We start from the raw sequence: 17,712 nt of genomic DNA on the forward strand, positions 1-17,712 counted from the left end.
CCCCCCCCCGGTCCTCCTCGAACCCCTCCTACGTGGTTGGAACAGTGCTGGAACTGAAGAGGGGTTCAAGGACAATGGCGGAGCGAAGCGTTTCCAATTAGGTATGCGGGGTGTGCACTGTGCAGTCCTGGATGGAACTGGGTTGCATTGTTCAAAAGTTTGCGCGGTTTTGAGCTCGCGGGCCACAAGCAAGAAAGTTTGTGACAACCAGCCCCTCCGAAGGCACTGGCTCAACCTTCCTTGACCGATCTCGGCCTTTTTAAATCAAAATACTGTTCTCTTAGCGGCATTTGAAGACTTAAAGTATGTCACATTCTCTGAAATTAATTATTTTTATCTCAGTTTGACTTTGTTTGTCCTGGGGAAGTGGTAAATGATGCCAAGGAACCAAACAATAGGTCCTGGGAGGGAAGACAGGGGGAACTTTTTCATTTAATGACATCTACAACTATAGAAATTACTGACGGATTTAATTCTTCATTAGCAGTATGATCAAAATAAAACTAAGATGCCAAAATTCTGTCCTGCACTTTTGCTTAAAATAGAAAACAGACAAAGGTTGAATTGAATAAATATTTTAATAAAATGTCAACATAACTTTTTCTTTGTATAGAAAAATTATGCCAAATCAAATATACCTGGTTTAAGTTTTAAAAAAATCAGACTAGAACAATCTCATGATAACAATTCAGAAAACAAAGATCTTTAAACGAATTACATGTTTCTATCGTAACAATAGGTCATCTTTCGCTCTTTCAAATTTTAATTCTTAGCTCTACTGTTTGTAAGCAAACAAAATTATGATAGACCCTCAGTTAAGCATTGGTCAAAGCTGCAACTCCTGGAAGAGTCTTACCTGAAATATTAAAACATTTTTTTGTAATTCCATTACGTACACAATGTCCAGATGAGTAATAGGCAAAAATTAATTTTGTAATATTTACCCTCAAGAAGTTCAAGACTGGCACCGCCACCAGTGCTGACATGGCTAACTTTGGACTCGGTATTCCACTTGGCAGCACAAGTTGCTGTGTCACCACCGCCAATGATGGTTACAGTCCCTGCAGCAGTTGCCTCAACTACAGAATCCATTACAGCCTTTGTTGCTTTGGAAAAATTCTCAAATTCAAAGACACCCATAGGTCTGGAAGGTAAAATTTAATTTGTATTTAGATACTATGTAGCAAAACTAGCTCAACAATGCTATAAAGAGGACTAGTGCACCTCACCCATTCCACACAATCACTTTGGCTCTCTTAATAGGATCCTTGAGCAATTCAATAGTTTTGGGACCAGCATCCAAGCCCATCCACCCATCTGGAATGCCTTGTTCAAGGGTGGCTGCACCAACAGCAGCATCCTCTGCAAATTTATCAGCAGTGACAAAGTCAACCGGAAGGTGAAGCTTCACATTGTTCTTCTCAGCCTTTTCAACCAATTTCTTGACAATCTTTGCTCCTTCCTCATCAAACAATGAAGTTCCAATCTATAATGGATAAAAATTAACTGATAAATGATATACCTGTTTTAGATCTATGTTCAACTTACTGTGATATAAAACAAACAAGACATACTTTCATTCCCTTCATCTCCTTCAAGAAGGTGTACGCCATTCCACCACCAATGATCATTTCTGACACCTTATCAAGAAGATTTTCAATCAGTTGGATTTTGTCAGCAACCTTGGCACCTCCCAAAATTGCCAAGAAAGGCCTAAAGAGAATAAGAAATAAAGTCATGTAGTATACAAGGAAACTTTAAAAAGAAATTAAAAACTTGACAAAAATTAAGAAATTAACTCTAAAGGCATGCATTTAAAACTCTTCATACTTCTGAGGATTGTCGAGAGCCTTTGCAAAATATTGCAGTTCCTTCTTCAGCAAAAATCCTGAAGCACGCTGGTCAAATCCGTCACCCATCATTGAGCTGTGAGCTCTGTGGGCTGTGCCAAAAGCATCGTTTACATACACATCACCAAGTTTTCGAAGTGATTCCCTGAAAGCTTTCACAGCATCAGGAGATGCTTTGATCTGTTGAATAAAACAATAATCAAATTACAATACTTTCGTTTATTTTATTCAAACAGAAAAATGTTTAATTTACCTTGTTGCCAGAGGCATCCACTCCTTTTCCTTCTTCCTCAACATGGAAACGTAAATTTTCAAGGAGAATAACAGAGCCCTTGGCAGGATCAGCGCAAGCCTTTTCAACATCAGGGCCAACACAGTCATCTAGGAATGTAACATCACTAGAGAAAAACAGAATATTGAAGGGTTACATCTAATTCATCACACTTTAAAAAGAAAAACAGTGGTAGTGAGTATATAAATATACTCACGTGTTTAGAAGTTTTTTGAGTTCTTCAGCTACTGGTTTCATAGTGTATTTCAAGTTACGGCTTCCGTCAGGGCGCCCCAAGTGGGACATAAGGACGACAGACTTGGCATCCTTGCTAAGTGCATATTTTACAGTCTCCAAAGCAGCAACAATGCGTTGGTTGTTGGTAATTTTGCCTTCCTTCAAAGGTACATTGAAATCGACACTGGAAATTAAGAGGACACATGAAAAGTGATACGTTCAAGTAAAGAGCTAAATTAGAATAAAAATGTATCACTCGAAAGCAAGTTATAGAGTTAGATGTCATCTGAACAACATACGCTTGGATATCATGGAATCAATCGTTTTCGAATGAATGACACCTAAACCTAACCTGAATTGACAGGTGTTCAAGGTGAATAACTTTAGTATTTCCCACTGCCACTTACCGAATAAGAACACGCTTGCCAGCCAAACTAAGGGCATCAATACTAAGTTTGTTCAATGCCATTGTTCAGTTAAAATAAAAAGACAGTGAAGGAATAAAGATCAGCAGCAGACTGAAAGATGCCGACGACGGAAGAGAGGCGGACAGAATAGACCTTGAAAAGGTCACGTTGTACTGAAGCCCACTACCCTAGGCAACAGAGAGATTTACCCATTAAAAAAAATATATGTCCTCCTGTCCTTATCGACCTGACACTGTTTTTCGGGCCATCTGTAAAATTTTCCCACGTATAAAACTATTTTCTATTAACATGTGCCAGCTAATTAACTAATGAAACATTAAATAATGTTCTAAAAGGGGAGTGTAGTTGGATTAGATCGCTGCCGTTCATCGATTAGGAAAGGCAACCAGAGAACTAATTGTAAATGTACATCTTTTTATAGAATCCGAATAAAATAAGGCACGAATAACTTGTTATCAAAGAAAATTACCCTAAGTGATCACACGGTTTTCTAATCATCATATTTTTGCTGCTGTTGTGTTGGCAACAGTGCGTTGGGCACCCCTCGCACACCGCGCGCATTCCGTGTGTTTTTGAAAACGACAAGAAGCTGGTCTTCTTTTTTTGCGTTTCCCGGAATGACTGTTGATAATTTCTCCGGAAAGACAAATAGACAAACGTTCCAGACCATCGCACTTCCGACCCTGAGGCATCGCATCGTTCGATTCGTAGTTCTTTCGCAGCAACCCACGGCGCTGAAGTTATGTAACCCCGTAACTTAAACCCGTGCCGTGCCGTGTGCCGTAGCGCCGTGCGGTTCAGTGTTCAGTGAGTCGTCTGCTACGCGGGGTTCACCGCGGTCACGGCCACGGCCGCTCTACCGCGTACTCTACCGCGTACTACCCGCGTAGCGCGCTCGTAACTTGCTCCTTTCTTCGCCCAAACTCACTAATTACTCTTCTGTCATGCGTACTATATTTTATTTCAACGGGGTCGCAGGATAGTCGCACCTGCGCCCCGGTCCACCCTTGGGCTCATCTAACCTTTCTCTGCCTCCCCCAATCTGTCTATCCCTTCAATCGCCAATCGTCGCCACTGTGTGCGGGTATGCGGGTGCGTGATAGATAATAATAGATAAGGCGAGGCGGCACCGGTGACAGCGACGGCCGGGCCGGCGGACGCTCCGCTCAGTGTGCCTCGGCCCCGCAGCGGAGAGATAGGGTGCCAACGCTCTCCGAACTTCGGACTATTAAAGAACTTGAGAACCACCGCTGCTAGCAGAGCTCTCCTCGACCTGACCAGCACGTCTGATATGATATCGCGGTCGGGTGCGAGGTGTTGTATTTACATGTAGAGGCTTATCGACCAATTTGAGATATAATCGGAGCACATATCACTCCCAAATAATGTAATTGTTAATATTTGCATCGTATTGTATGATGGCCACAGTTACAAGTATTCTTTTGATTATAAATGTCTTAACCACCAGCGGGCTTGTTTCTTTTGTTTGTAGAGAAATGGAAAGCAATGAGAGGAAACAGAATCTGCACAGAAGGGAGAGGGGTGTCGAGCACACTTCTGGTAGGAGATCTCGATCCAGAAAGCGAAAAATTTCATACACTTCCCATCCTAGACCATATGCTCGAAGCCTCTCATTGTCGACTCATCAACTTAATCAAAATCATAGAGATGAGGTAAAAATTCTGACTTGTCTAAGACAGTTTTGTAAAAGAAAAATCTCTTATGAATATTTTTTGCAAGTGTGTAATGCCTTGTCAAACATGATAATTTTTTTTTTGTAGATTTCTCAATATCGTCTGGAAGCTCCCAGTGTTCAGGCTACTGTCGCCACAACATCTATTAGAAATTTCTCTTACCAACAAAAGCTTGTGCTAACATCTCTTGTTCTTGTAGATTTTATAAGCTTTTGTTCAATGTCTATAATGGCCCCATTTTTCCCTAAAGAAGTAAGTATTTTGCAGTGCAAACCATAACTACTTATAATTATAACCACATACTTGAATGTTGAGGAAACCATTACTGACGAGATTTAACAGGATAGTTTTTCTTTCATAGGCATCCTTAAAAGGAATGAGTGAATCACTCTCTGGGTTTGTGTTTGGGTTTTATGCATTGGTAATATTTGTTTCTTCTCCTATATTTGGGAAAATAGTAAGTCTTTTATTTTGAATTTAATCATTTAACTTCTAACATAACGGAACCTGGTAATTTTACTTAAATAAAGAGAGTTCTTCTTCCTCTAAATTTATAGTTGCCTACTGTTGGTCCAAGATTTCTCTTTATGTCGGGAATGTTTTTAGCTGGTTGCTGCTCTATTCTATTTGGGTAAGTATGATAGTACTCTGCATTTGTGTACAATTTTTAAGGCTAAGGCTTGTATTTTAACAACTTTTTTTGCAGAGCTCTCATTCACATTGTTGATCAGAACACATTTGTTGTGTTTTGCTTCCTTGTTCGGGGCATGGAAGCAATTGGGGCGAGTGCCTTTACTACAGCATCATATGTTTTTGTTGCTCAAATTTTTCCTGACAACATTGGAGCTGTTATGGTTAGTTACTGCTGGTAGCAGAGTTAAAGCTGCTTGTAACGTGTATTTCTGATTTTTCTAAACTTTTTCCAGGGTATTTTGGAGACCTTTGTAGGTCTGGGCATGAGCACAGGACCAGCAATAGGAGGACTATTATACACAGTAAGTGTAATTAATACTTAAATCCCTAAGGCATACTTCCAAGTGCATTTTAAAATTTCTTATACATCACTGGGAACTTTTTCTCTTTTCTTGATGATAGAGCAGTGTAATGTTTTTGGCTATTCTTAATCCTCCTATATTTACCTCTATAATCAAAGTACAGTATAGTGATGTATTTTTTCTGGAAGTATGTTAATGTAGGACCAGGGGTAATGAGAATTGGGTAGTGTCATTATTCGTAACATTTACAATTTAATTAGAATTTTGGGAAAGACCTAAGACACTTGTACTTGCCTTGCACTTCATAGAACTTCAAGTTATGTATTGATGAATTCAAATTTTAAAATTTCTCAAATTATTCTTGGGGTACTTCAACTGTACCATTAATACATTACAATGTGCATCAGGGTCGACATATAACCAGACTTCTCTTCTGCTGGCAATCATTATTTCTTTTTAAATCCTCTAACCTGCAGTAACATAAAAGCTTCCCACTTTTCCTTAGAAAGAAACACCTTTCCATTTTTGTATTTTCACACTTTCTGAATAGTCTCAAATAATAAAATAATTACAGTGTATCTATGATGCTGGCAAAAACATTAGGGAGTTCTTTATATTTGCTTATTTATTTATCTACCTATAAGTACTGCATGTAGCATTTGAAAGCAAAACACATTTTAAATATTTGCAACTGTTCCGCACTGTAACTTTCTTGTCACTTTCACCCTCTTTTTATTGTAATAGTTATTTTTGTGAAATCTTTTACATTTTCTGCTGTGTCCAATGCTTTGTTGTTTAGCTGGGAGGCTTTGGCTTGCCATTCTACTCTCTGGGGGTTTTTATGGTGGTTTTTGTGCCAATCAACTTCTGCTTGCTTCCTTCAGAATCTGGTAAGTCTCATGATCATTTGAAACCATTTCTAATATAGGCCCAACCCCAAATTTCATATTTTTTAAAAAATATTATTTTATGTATTTCTTATATTGTTTTAATTTTTAAGGTTTCGGAGTTGATCAGTCAAGTAGTTCATTATGGCAACTGTTGAAAGTACCATCTGTTTTGGTTACCGGCCTAGTCATTGTAGTTGGTTCTAATACATGGGGATTTCTTGATCCAACATTAGAGCCTCACCTTCGACAGGTTTGTTTTGTTGTTACTATATTTCAATCATAATTGGTTCCCAATGCGAATGTGTTACATAAACAAATTTCTTTGCAGTTCTCATTAAGTGCTGACCAATTGGGTTTGGTGTTCCTGCTGACCTCTGGACTGTATGCCATCTTTAGTCCAATATGGGGTCTACTTTCGGATCGAGTAAATCACCACTGGAGTCTCATGGTGATTGGTCTGTTGCTGTGCACAGTGGGCCTTGTTTTACTAGGACCATTCCCTCTCTTTGCTTTTCTACCTAACACACTATGGCTGAACCTCCTGGCCCTTTCCATCCTCGGTGTGGCGATGGCTCTTACTCTACTTCCAACGTTTCAAGGCCTTCTTGACTCTGCCGTGTGAGTACAAGTCATCAAATTAACTAGTGTCCTTGTCTTTTATTCCATTAAATACTAGATGTTATTGTAGTTTTGGTTGAAATATTTCGCACTTTGCCACTTATAGTATTTTAACTTCATAACAGCTGCTACTATTTGTTTTATTTTTTTATTTTGTTTTATGTCCTTAGGGATGGAGGATGTGTAGATGAGCTTTCCACTCACAGTTTGGTGGCTGGTGTGTGGGCCTGCATGTACTCTTTGGGGTAAGTATATCTTCTCTTTCCTAAACTTCACTTTCTCAGTATTGTGATCTGATTCATTTTCCCCTCTTTCAGTGAAGTAACCGGACCTTTATTGGGGGGATTTCTCTTACAAGTTTATGGATTTCCTATTTGTGCCACTGTTATGGCTGGAGCAACATTCTTCACAGTAAGTTGTGAAGAGAAATGTTTTTTTAAATAAGTTCTGTACTACAAAAATTTTCCTAAACTAATCATTTTTTACTGTTTTTATCAGGCCATTTTTATACTTGTTTTCTTCTGCACTCGTGATGCCTTTTCCCACATCCACCATAGGGGTTCCGATTCTAAATGCTGCAGTCGTGACAGTGGTGTCAGTTCCAATGGAGTCTGTGACTTAGGTGTTTTGCATGATGCTGATGAAGACAGTCTCCTTTCAAGTGGGAGACAATCTTATGGAACAGTTTTTCCATCTTTCCAGTACACTCAAGAGAAGGTGGATTTTTATGCAGCTCTTAGCAAAGAGGAGAGAGACAGTGAGAGACAGGATGTGGACCAGGTTACTGATGTAAAGCGAACAATAGCTATGACTGCATCAGGTGCTTGTGAGGTGTAGTAATAAAAATAAATAATTGTGAATCCCTTGCAGTTGCTTCACAGACTTTTCATTCCTTTAAGTTTATTGTGATAGTTAAATGCCAAAGAACTTCATATTCAACTGAAGCAAGTTCAAGTAAAATTTGAACTACATAACATGTTTAAGTTTAAATACAATCGGAATAAATACATACTATTGATCCAGTGTGTTCCAGTGTCATTTATTACTACTTATATAGACATCTTCATATAATAGACTTATCAGTAACTGACAGACTATTTCTATTCTTGATTTTGAAAATGATAGAGAATATAACAGGAAGTTCATCATCTACTGGGCTAGGTTGTAATTTTTCTCTTACCATGTTGGACAAACATTTTCCCTCACTGATTACCATGGAATTAGGAGTTTTTGTCTCTCTTCTGAACATATCAGCGGTTTGTCGGAAACCAATCCAATCCAAATACTCCAAGATGACTGCATTTAAAGCTATATCTTCGGCTGTTGTGTTAACAATTTCGGATTGCACACTTAACTTTTTTGAGAGGATTCTAAGAATGCTAGAACGTATCTTTGGATGGAGAGTGTCTCTATTTGGTGGTGGTTGACGGTTAGCTAGCATTCTTTTCACTGATGCAATTGAAGTTAAGTTGATAACCGATCACAACATAACAATCATGGTTGCCGTAGCAACAAACAGGGCAAACTTTCAGGGTAGGCATATAAACAGAAAAAAATATGTCGTATAGCCCCCGTTGTCAAATATTTACAAATCCTGGAAAGCAATTCATGGCCAAAAACTGGACTGGTTGGAATGCATTAAATAAAGGCATTGAAGGAAGCAATTAAGTTTATTTGCTCACATACCAGTTGACAACTTAAGCTCATTCATAATCCTTCCTTTCACTTTACAATCTGGCAATGATGACAAAATGAAGGACCATTAAATAAAATTAACCCTCAATCCCAAAATAATTCATAAAACTGTAGATCTTACAAGAGTTACATATTGATGATAACCTAAAAACTGTGACAGAATTGTTATTGCTTACCTCAGAAAACCAATTATAAATAACTCAATAATGAGTAGGCACGAAAAGGTGGGGAGACACTGGTGTTTCTTAGATAAGTAGTTGTATTAACAAAATACAGTAATATTTTACAGATCATAAAATGATAACATCCAATTAGGTGAACAAACATAATTGAAGTGACTAACAGTAAGTAACAATAACGTTCAAAATTGAATATTTTCTCATATTTTTTTAGTACATAAAGAAATAAACAGAAAAACATCTTAAATGGCTCAGCTCCACAACAATAGAAGGTTTTATTTTTTGGCCCCAGAAGTACTTTGTTATTGTTATCATGGAGACGGTTTGTTGAGAGAACACAACATAAGGTTTTATTGAGAGACAGCAGCATTAGCAGCAATACTAGGGTTATTAATTACCTCTCCTAAACTTTCTAGAAGTTCCTTACGATAATCGTCAAAATCTCCATCAACTTCATTAATAGTCCTATCTTCAATGACCCACAAGGTACACTCTGTATCACGAATAAGGCGCTCGTCGTGGGAGACAATGATAACACCTTAAATCAATTTCAATGGATTAATACAATTATCTCAACCACTATTAAAAGCATGTATTAATTTTTAAAAAATTAAAATAAAAACATACCTCCTTGATACTCATTAATAGCATCAGCCAGAGCATCAATAGATTCAATATCCAAGTTATTGGTAGGCTCATCCTAGAACAAACACATATGTTATCTTCCACAATTCTAGTAGGATATATGAGGTAAATATTAGACAGAAAAAGAAATGATTCACTTACTAGAATAACAACATCAGGAGCATTTAAGCATAGCTCAGCTAGGGCAACTCGAGCCTTCTGACCTCCAGATAAATCCTTCATCTTTATAGTATGAGCATGACTTGAAAGACCAAAGGTACCAAGCTGCTTGCGAGCTTTTTCATAGGGCAAATCAAAAAGTCTCATAAGATATTCTGAAGGTGTTTCCTCTGCAGTGAGATGTTCTCCAGAGTGCTGGTCAAAGCGACCAATATGCTGTTGAGACAAATTTTTTCAGATTGTAATAATACAGCTACAAATTAAAAAGAATGCAGAAGGTCAGTTTAAATTAACTTACTAATCTATGATTTCTCTTTACATCTCCCTTTAAAGGATCTAGATCACCAGTTAAAAGTTTCAAAAATGTTGACTTTCCAACACCATTAGGACCAACAATAGCTACACGAGAGCTCAAGTCAATTCCAAATTCACAATCGACAAAGAGCGGTTTCTGTCCTGGGTATGCAAATGTTACATCTGAAATAGAGTTAATTCATTGTAGATAAATAAACAGCAAACCTCCAATATAATAAACAGAATACATGCCAGCAAACTTACTATGGAGACCAAGAATTGGAGGTTGCAGAGGTGGAGGTTCAGGGAATGAGAATTTAACAATATATTCTCTAGGCTTTTGAAGGAGTTCAACTGGAGCATTTTCATCCTCAAGTTTCTGTACCTTGGTTCTATTCTTTTCCTGCTTCCGTGTAAGAGCCTCTTTTTGTTTCTTTTCCTGTAGAAGTTAAAAATTGAGAGCAGTGCAAAATAAAAGACATCTGAACAGATGAGATTAGAAAAGGAAGCAAGTCTTACCGCTGCCTTTTTGGAAGTACCATGAGCTTTCAGTTCTTTTATGCGCTTTTCTTGCTTTTCATACTCCTTAATCATTTCTTTACGCTTCTGCACATACATTTTTTTGAACATTGAATAGTTGCCTTTGTAGTAATGTAGCTTGTGCTGATCAAGATGAATAATTTCTGAGCAAACATTATCCAAAAAGCTCTGGTCGTGAGAAACAATCAACAAAGTTTTCTTCCAGCCTTGAAGATAACTAAACCAAAAGACAGGGTGATAATCAAGATGTAAGACATGAAATAAAAACAACTCAATGAAGCACTCACTCACTTGTCAAGCCAGATGACAGCATTTAAATCCAAGTGGTTAGTCGGTTCATCAAGCAGCAATAACGTGGGTTCTACATAAAGAGCTCTGCCTAGAGATACTCTCATACGCCAACCACCAGAGAAACTGTTTGTTGGTCTATCTTGCATAGAGCGTGAAAATCCTAAACCTGCTAGAATACGCCGAGCTCTAGGTTCAGCTGAATCAGCACCAATAGCTTTGAGCTCATCATAAATCTGAAAGAACCCGAGGAGTAAGTGAGAGTACCCAAATTAGCAGTGAGATACAAATATACTGTCTAGTCTTACCTCCTTAAGCCTTTCCTGGCCGGCAAGGGTGCCAGCTTCTGGTGATTCCTCCAGTTTCTTAAGTTCCTCTAACAAGGTGGTTCTTTTGGTGTCAGCTTTTAATACAACTTCCACAGCAGAGGCATCTTCAGCTACAACTTCTTGCTCACAATATAATATATCTATATTAGGCGGTATTGCAAATGCTCGTGAGGCAATGTGTCGTAAGAGCGTGGTCTTTCCATGACTGTAAAAATCAGAAATATCCAATAAAATATTCTGGAAAATGCTGTGTGTGCTTTTGACAAAAAATGAATTGATTTCATGAAAATACATTTCATTTTCATGATGCGAGAGATTCATAAATTGCTGATGTTTTTAATAGTAAGAATCAAAATTATTGACCTACCCATTTGGTCCAACCAGACCATAACGACGCCCTTGGGCGATAAGTAGGTTGGCATTGACAAATAAATCATTACCCTTGGCCGATATGCTAAAATTTTCAACCTTAATATCAACTGAATTTTCCATAGCAGCCAACTGGCCCGTTGATTTCTGTGCTTGAGATACAGTGAAATTTTCAGTAAGATCACTGTGTCCTTGTCCTCCTTTCTTAGTGATATGTTCCATCTGCTTCTCAAACTCAATCTGAAAAAAAAGTTTAGGCTCAGAATACATATTATGAATCAATACATTATATAAATCATAAATGCAAAAGCACAAACCTTTTTCTTCAATTTCTTTTTTTCTTTGCTAGTCATTTTCTTTTCTGAAACGTGAGCAATAGAACAAATTAATTTCAGATGCTGCAATCTGAACAAGCCTAAGTGAGAGAGAGAGAGAGATACGATAAACTTAAACTTGGTTAGTCAGTAAGAATCGCTCAAGACCACGGTCTCAGTATGTTGTCGGTTACTACTATATCCAGATATACGGTATACTTTATAACCAGCTTGTGGGGCCACAGCTGGGAGAAGAGAAGGACTCATTACAGTCCTTCTCCATGGTCTGACAGATGCCTTGAAAATCCACTGCTGGATTTCCTACTTAGGACCTTGAATCCCAGAGCAATTGCATGGGGTGCCGTCCATATTGAGGCCGCGCGCGACTCAAATGCTTTTAACTTGCAGAAACAGAAACTAAGAACACCAAGCAGTGAAAGTGGCTATACCAAGGATATCCAAATTGGCCCAGTAATCATAGGTTTAGCCCGCAACCTAGTTCTACAAATTTTAGTGGATGTTATGCAGCCATTGTTTTAAGGGCCATTTTAATCCAACACCTCCTCTAATAATTAGCTTATTGATTCAGGATAGGAGCATGTGGGCCAAATTCAGATCAGTAAAAATAAGTTCCCATCAAAACCAGGTACATATATCTTTCAGTCATTGGAAATTAAATTTAAACGCTGCGCTCACTGATTGCCCTTATCTCATACTCTTGAGGTGTCAGCATGAGATAAATTGATAAATTACAATTATAATGTTCTGATCTGAATTAGGTTCAGTTGTCCTAAGGTATAGGAACTAGGTCACTTACCAGCTGGCTTATTACTGTCTTCATTTTTCAATTTATCTTTCTCTTCACTTGGGTCCTCCTCTTCGCCCAAACCACAATCTCCTTTATCAGTGGAAGCAGTTGTGAGTTTAGTATGTTCCTGCACTGACAATTCTGCAACTTTGTCAGTAAGTTCATCACCAACCCCATCATCAACCTCACTGTCCACATCTTTCGTTGAGGGGGCGACAGTTTTTGACTTTCCTTTTTTAACAGGTTGGGGTTCAGGTTCATCTTCCACTTCATCGTCAACTTGATCAGAACTTTCACTGTCAGTCTCTACTTTCGACTTCCCCTTTTTATTTTTACCTTTCTTAGTTGCTGGCTTAGGAACATCTTCCTCCGCAGAATTGCTGAGTTTCATCTCATCACTGTTGTCACTCCAATCATCCCCCTTTTTAACTTGTTTGCTCTTCTTTTTAACATTGGCTTTAGGTGCTGCCTTTGATGGTTTACTGCTCATTTCTGAGTCATCTTCACTTTCCTCACTGCTGCTGTCAGCTTTCTTCTTTATCTGCTTTCCAGCTTTTTTCTTTGATGGCTGGGCGATGTTCAAAACTTCATCATCGTCAGAAACTTGCCCAAGCTTCGACAGCTTTTCAATTTTCTCATCGTCATCACTCCAATCATCATTTTTCTTAGATTTACCTTTACCTTTCTTCTTGGGAGCTGGAGCAGATTGTTTCGATTTGGAGGTTACCCCTTCTATTTCTACGCCGGCCACCGACTTTCCCTTATCTGAAGTATTCTTCGTATTTTCGTCATCACTGCCAAAATCGAGGTCCTTCTTGTTTCCCTTCCCTTTCTTTGGAGCCATTCTAAAAATTGCTTATTGCGGTAAAACTATCAGGAATGAGGGTTAAGTCATGAGCTGTATGTGCTGCGAGAACAGCTGCGCGATCGCGTGCGTGTGTGTGTGGGCAGCACAAGAGCAGAAGGCAGAGCTGCGTGCTTCTGCGTGCGTCAACAGTTGCGCAAGGCTGACCAACGTTGTGAGGAGGGAGATTCAAATCGGGATTAAGAACTCGATGTCATGAGTGTGAGGATAAACCTTTAATCGCAACAATTAGAACAATTAGAATTAGAATGATCGATAACGATTTCTTATTTTATGACTTAGAGCGAGTGACAACATGGGTCCACGGTTGAACAAAAATATCACAGCTTCAAACAACAGAAGATAAGCGCCAGGAATTTTTTTCTTGAATTAATTGTTTTATCACAGCTCAGTGTAAAGGTAAGGATATTAAGTGCACAAACTACTTCAGGAACAAGAAAGAGGAGAAAAAACTATTAAAAATAATTCAGCAAAGTAAGATGGGTAACACAAGTAGAAAAAGAAAGAATAAAGGGGGGGGGGGGGGAACACATGTACATTAATAATAACCAAAATAAAGCAACAAAATAATAAAAATGGCACATTTCTTGCAATAAAATTCTTACTTCAGTGCAAAAAGAAAAAGTTAAGTAGCACATCAAATCTTTATGCAGTATTTGTCCTTGGAACATCAAGAGTGGTATGCAGGTATCTTTCAGTATACAATTGTTTGGAGAGAACTTGTAGAATCTCTCCTGCATTGTGGAGAGAATTTTCTGGGTTTCGCACATAAATTACTGATGCTTCTACACATGATCTAACACCAGCATATATTTTGTTGGTCAATAAACCCTCTAAAGCAGAAAGATTCTTAAGAGCATCTTGAGATGGATGGATGTCTATCATTGGGTCTGATCTGTAATTTAAAACCATGCTTTCATTGGACATATAATTTTTTAAAAAGCATTAAACATATAAGATACAACAAATATTTGCTCAGGAAGTTGAGACAACAAGGACTTACGTACCTAGTATTAGGACCATTTGTTATGGAACCAGGAGAATTTGGAGCACACCTAACACAATTGTTGTCTATCTTGCTCTCAGGCAACTGGGCAGACACGTAGGCACAAAGAAAACGGCACAAAAGACGACACCTATAAAACGCAGAAAAACATGCTGGTATGAAAAAGAAGCCTTGATCATCGCTTCATTCATTGCTTCATGCATGTTTAAGGCCCCCCCACATCTTAAAGTTAGATCATCAGTCAAACCAACTAACATCCTAAAGTTAGATAGATATATAGTAAGCTTCACCTTGGTGATACAGATAGTTGTTTGCCAATTCCAATGGCACTGAGTAAGCCCCAACCTCCTGCTTTATGATCTGCAACTGTCTCTGCATGTTGAACTAGTTGATGTAGGCTAGAAGCCGCAGTGTTGCGATCACCAGATTGAGAAATCTGTCTGTGTGCTAGGTGTAAAACTTGGCACCACAGGAGAGGAAGTTTTGATTCCAACTGTTCCCTGCAAAAAAAATTACTAACTTCTGAACATGCAATCTCAGAGATTGTTGAGGTTTGAAAGAGATAAATAGTTTTTCTTTATATTAAGGTGTAAGATAAAGGAACTTACGTAGGGCGAACACAGTTCAACCATGTGGAAAGACTTGCCAGTAAAATTGCCTCTTCCCTTATGTCACGGCAAGACTGAAGCTGAAGAAGAAGAAGACCATGGAGACTCAACATATGTCCATTTGAAATTAAAACTTCTTCTGTGGGTGGTTGACGTGGGATAGTAGGCTGCAGTAGACATACAGCACTTGCCCAATGATTTTGTCCTTCATCACCTAAATAACAAAAAGTGTATATACATATTTATAAAATTACACAGTGTGATGATAAAAGTAGTAATAGAAAGGAATGTTGCCTAAAGAGAATGTACATCAGTACTGACACTGACCTGCACTAATATTAAAGTAAGCTTCAAATGTTGCTTCAAGTAAAGAGCCAAGAGCTGTAGAGTCATTTACAGAGATTCCTACAACTTTAAGTAATGAAGGAACCACAACAACACTTTGACGTTGTGACCCAGGTACAGAACCAAGAGCTGATAGCCAAGAAACACAACTCTCAAGAGCCATTGTCCCCAAAACACTGCCTGGTGGCTGATTAACTGCTCCAAGTAGTTCTGTCACGAGTAAACCTGCTTCAGGAACCTGTTGTGGTTGTGGCACAGCTGTAAACATTAAATAAATTGCATTAAAGTCCGCCCAACTGTGGTACCAAAGCACCATTTTTTGTACTTACTGGCAGCAACAACTACTTCAATATCATCTAACATGCGTTGGATTGCATCACAGAAGTCCTGTTTATTTGAACTTAACATTGCCTTATACTTGCTTGCACATGTTACAAGAACTCTCACTCCGGCACGAACAAACATTTGTCTTTTGCGAAGTGTTGAGGAATGGAATTGAGTGGTGCTAACAGTGTATCCAGCAGCTACTTGCAATAAACTGAAAAAGATGCAGTTCTAATTGGTAAAGTATGGCAACATTTACAGTCCAAAAAAATAAAAAAATAAATACACCAAATAAAAATAAACCTTACTATATAACAGCACTGTCTATAGCACTTCCCTCCTGGTCTTCTACTCGCAAAATTGCCCGAGGATCAACACTCATCACGTACCAATTCACAACTGGCTCATAAGCATGGGCATCTAATAGGTGCCAAGCAAGTTTACGAGCCTCAACTAAGAGAGACAAAATTTTTCCTGACTGAAAGTTAGTTAGTTAAAAAAGTGTTTAATGACGATTCGTTCAGTAACATACATGTATGCAAAGACATTTTAACTTACCTGACGTACGCTAGGCTCATTGGCAAGCTTTACTAACAAATGCAAAAGACAGGTGTGAAGGCGAACAACTACCATTGGTGGTTCAGAAACACTTGCCTGGGCTAGCCATTGGTTCCAGGGGATTTCAATAAAAAGTACGCCAAGAAAAGCATGGCAGTCAGGTAAGTATTGGTCTACCACCTAGACAGTCATTAAACCAGCAAGAGAGAAAATCTATAAGAACAAGGTAGATGGCATTAATTTCTGCAATTCCAATTGTTAAATGTATTACCTTGAGCATTAGATCTAGATGGGAGGGAGCTGGCCAAAATCGCATCCAGGGCAACGTGAGTAGGTTAGTGTGAACAACAGTCAAAGTATGTTCTTTGATTGCAGTGTGGGCAAAATGAGACACATAAAACTGCCATATGAAGCCCAAGAGATTACTGCTGGCTGAAATTAAAGATCATCATCAATTTTTATACCCTAACAACACTAAGGTAATACTGTAAGCACAAAAAGCTAGAAAATTAAGTTACCTGGCAGTGTATCTAAAACAAATCTCATGACTTCTACAAATGTTCCCATAATACGTTGTGCATATGATGCATCTCCAACTATCCATGGAGGCAAAACTGATCGGTCATCAGTGAGTTGCTGAATCCAAGCTGCAGTTGGTTCAGTCAACTGATCAGTCCAATACGGAGCAATCCAGGGGAAGAACATTGCGGAGACAGTTGGCCATAGCTGCTCCACTACTAAAAATTTAGTAATTGAGGAGTTGTTTTAATAAGCTTGGATTACAAGTATAACTTTAATATGGCAAAATGAGAAGACTCACGTTTGTTAGATGCCATGCCTCGCCCAGTTTGAAGAGTGCTAACAACCAAGGTATGACCTATCAAGCCTAAGAAAATTGCCAAAGCATCTACATAAACTCTATACTTTGGGTACAATCCATAAAGACCATATTGTAGACGTTCACGGTTGAAATGACTTGCAAGAACAGCAGCTGTATCCAACAACTGGAACATGACCAAGAAGAATAAGTGTTAAAAGGCAGGTATTTTAGTAATTTGATGAATTTTTGCAATTAATCTTGAACTGAATATCAGCATTACCTCCTGAAAGTCCAGTAGTTTTTGATTGACTGCATACTGTCGTAAATCTTCCATGATGCGCCCAGGGTTCATATCAGGTCCTATTCTTAACAATGGTGATGAGCCTGGTGCCATTTGAGGGACAACCAGCGACAAGAGGACATTGATTATAGAATACCAGACGTCGGGACAAAGTGACTGGCTTTCGCTTGTTTTCAATAGTAAAGTTAGTACTGCATTGAAGTGCAGAGGAAATTTGTGTTTTAAAACAAGGCGTAAGTGATTGCAGAACATCTGAAAGTGATTTCAGAAAACAACCTTAGG

The 17,712-nt window shown here is 38.5% G+C and overlaps 4 protein-coding genes across 5 annotated transcripts; 1 reads left to right on the plus strand and 3 right to left on the minus strand.

Annotated features, from left to right (window-relative positions):
- Positions 1–453: 453 nt before the first annotated feature.
- Positions 454–2,934, minus strand: LOC113211422 (phosphoglycerate kinase). The gene is made up of 8 exons (XM_026429786.2): positions 2,766–2,934; positions 2,339–2,542; positions 2,104–2,248; positions 1,831–2,030; positions 1,575–1,713; positions 1,230–1,486; positions 945–1,144; positions 454–856 (listed from the first exon to the last, which is right to left on the minus strand). Exons 1-8 carry the CDS (start codon positions 2,825–2,827, stop codon positions 816–818), a joined length of 1,248 nt encoding a protein of 415 aa, XP_026285571.1. The 5' UTR covers positions 2,828–2,934; the 3' UTR covers positions 454–815.
- Positions 2,935–3,564: 630 nt separating this feature from the next.
- Positions 3,565–8,008, plus strand: LOC113211412 (MFS-type transporter SLC18B1). 2 transcript variants are annotated; one of them, XM_026429774.2, is made up of 13 exons: positions 3,565–3,878; positions 4,279–4,459; positions 4,568–4,732; positions 4,842–4,937; positions 5,038–5,111; positions 5,187–5,334; positions 5,407–5,475; positions 6,275–6,365; positions 6,476–6,615; positions 6,694–6,983; positions 7,154–7,228; positions 7,301–7,394; positions 7,482–8,008. In XM_026429774.2, the coding sequence occupies exons 2-13, from the start codon at positions 4,283–4,285 to the stop codon at positions 7,818–7,820; spliced, it is 1,758 nt and encodes a 585-aa protein (XP_026285559.1). In that variant the 5' UTR covers positions 3,565–3,878; positions 4,279–4,282; the 3' UTR covers positions 7,821–8,008. The 2 variants fall into 2 exon arrangements, with proteins under 2 accessions (XP_026285559.1, XP_026285558.1); XM_026429773.2 differs by lacking the exon at positions 3,565–3,878 and adding an exon at positions 3,885–4,173.
- Positions 8,009–9,078: 1,070 nt separating this feature from the next.
- Positions 9,079–13,557, minus strand: LOC113211410 (ATP-binding cassette sub-family F member 1). Its single transcript, XM_026429772.2, has 11 exons — positions 12,613–13,557; positions 11,799–11,842; positions 11,480–11,721; positions 11,092–11,317; positions 10,787–11,019; positions 10,475–10,712; positions 10,220–10,394; positions 9,960–10,138; positions 9,644–9,877; positions 9,485–9,557; positions 9,079–9,395 (listed from the first exon to the last, which is right to left on the minus strand). Exons 1-11 carry the CDS (start codon positions 13,445–13,447, stop codon positions 9,208–9,210), a joined length of 2,667 nt encoding a protein of 888 aa, XP_026285557.1. The 5' UTR covers positions 13,448–13,557; the 3' UTR covers positions 9,079–9,207.
- A 107-nt stretch (positions 13,558–13,664) lies between these two features.
- Positions 13,665–17,682, minus strand: LOC113215817 (ectopic P granules protein 5 homolog; the record flags this gene model as incomplete). Its single annotated transcript, XM_052271066.1, is given in 12 exon segments — positions 13,665–14,363; positions 14,476–14,604; positions 14,765–14,974; positions 15,083–15,296; positions 15,410–15,685; positions 15,757–15,965; positions 16,060–16,229; positions 16,310–16,489; positions 16,581–16,741; positions 16,828–17,046; positions 17,130–17,313; positions 17,410–17,682. Coding segments are annotated over 12 exon segments (2,475 nt in total). The 3' UTR covers positions 13,665–14,113.
- Positions 17,683–17,712: the final 30 nt, after the last annotated feature.

This window comes from Frankliniella occidentalis, unplaced genomic scaffold (genome assembly GCF_000697945.3).
Source record: "Frankliniella occidentalis isolate FOCC.00 unplaced genomic scaffold, Focc_3.1 Scaffold148, whole genome shotgun sequence".
Lineage (NCBI taxonomy): Eukaryota > Metazoa > Arthropoda > Insecta > Thysanoptera > Thripidae > Frankliniella > Frankliniella occidentalis.

What these genes read in the sequence shown, in the direction of transcription:
- LOC113211410 (XM_026429772.2), bottom strand. Translation starts at nt 13,447, where the DNA reads ATGGCTCCAAAGAAAGGGAAGGGAAACAAGAAGGACCTCGATTTTGGC. An exon ending in AGACAGTAATAAGCCAGCTG is followed by an intron (nt 11,843 to 12,612) that starts GTAAGTGACCTA and finishes CTCACGTTTCAG; the next exon opens with AAAAGAAAATGACTAGCAAA. An exon ending in GCTGTCATCTGGCTTGACAA is followed by an intron (nt 10,713 to 10,786) that starts GTGAGTGAGTGC and finishes CTTTTGGTTTAG; the next exon opens with TTATCTTCAAGGCTGGAAGA.
- LOC113211412 (XM_026429774.2), top strand. Translation starts at nt 4,283, where the DNA reads ATGGAAAGCAATGAGAGGAAACAGAATCTGCACAGAAGGGAGAGGGGT. An exon ending in GCCTGCATGTACTCTTTGGG is followed by an intron (nt 7,229 to 7,300) that starts GTAAGTATATCT and finishes CCCCTCTTTCAG; the next exon opens with TGAAGTAACCGGACCTTTAT. An exon ending in CTGGAGCAACATTCTTCACA is followed by an intron (nt 7,395 to 7,481) that starts GTAAGTTGTGAA and finishes TGTTTTTATCAG; the next exon opens with GCCATTTTTATACTTGTTTT.
- LOC113211422 (XM_026429786.2), bottom strand. Translation starts at nt 2,827, where the DNA reads ATGGCATTGAACAAACTTAGTATTGATGCCCTTAGTTTGGCTGGCAAG. An exon ending in GGCAAGCGTGTTCTTATTCG is followed by an intron (nt 2,543 to 2,765) that starts GTAAGTGGCAGT and finishes CTTAATTTCCAG; the next exon opens with TGTCGATTTCAATGTACCTT. An exon ending in TGGATGCCTCTGGCAACAAG is followed by an intron (nt 2,031 to 2,103) that starts GTAAATTAAACA and finishes TTTATTCAACAG; the next exon opens with ATCAAAGCATCTCCTGATGC.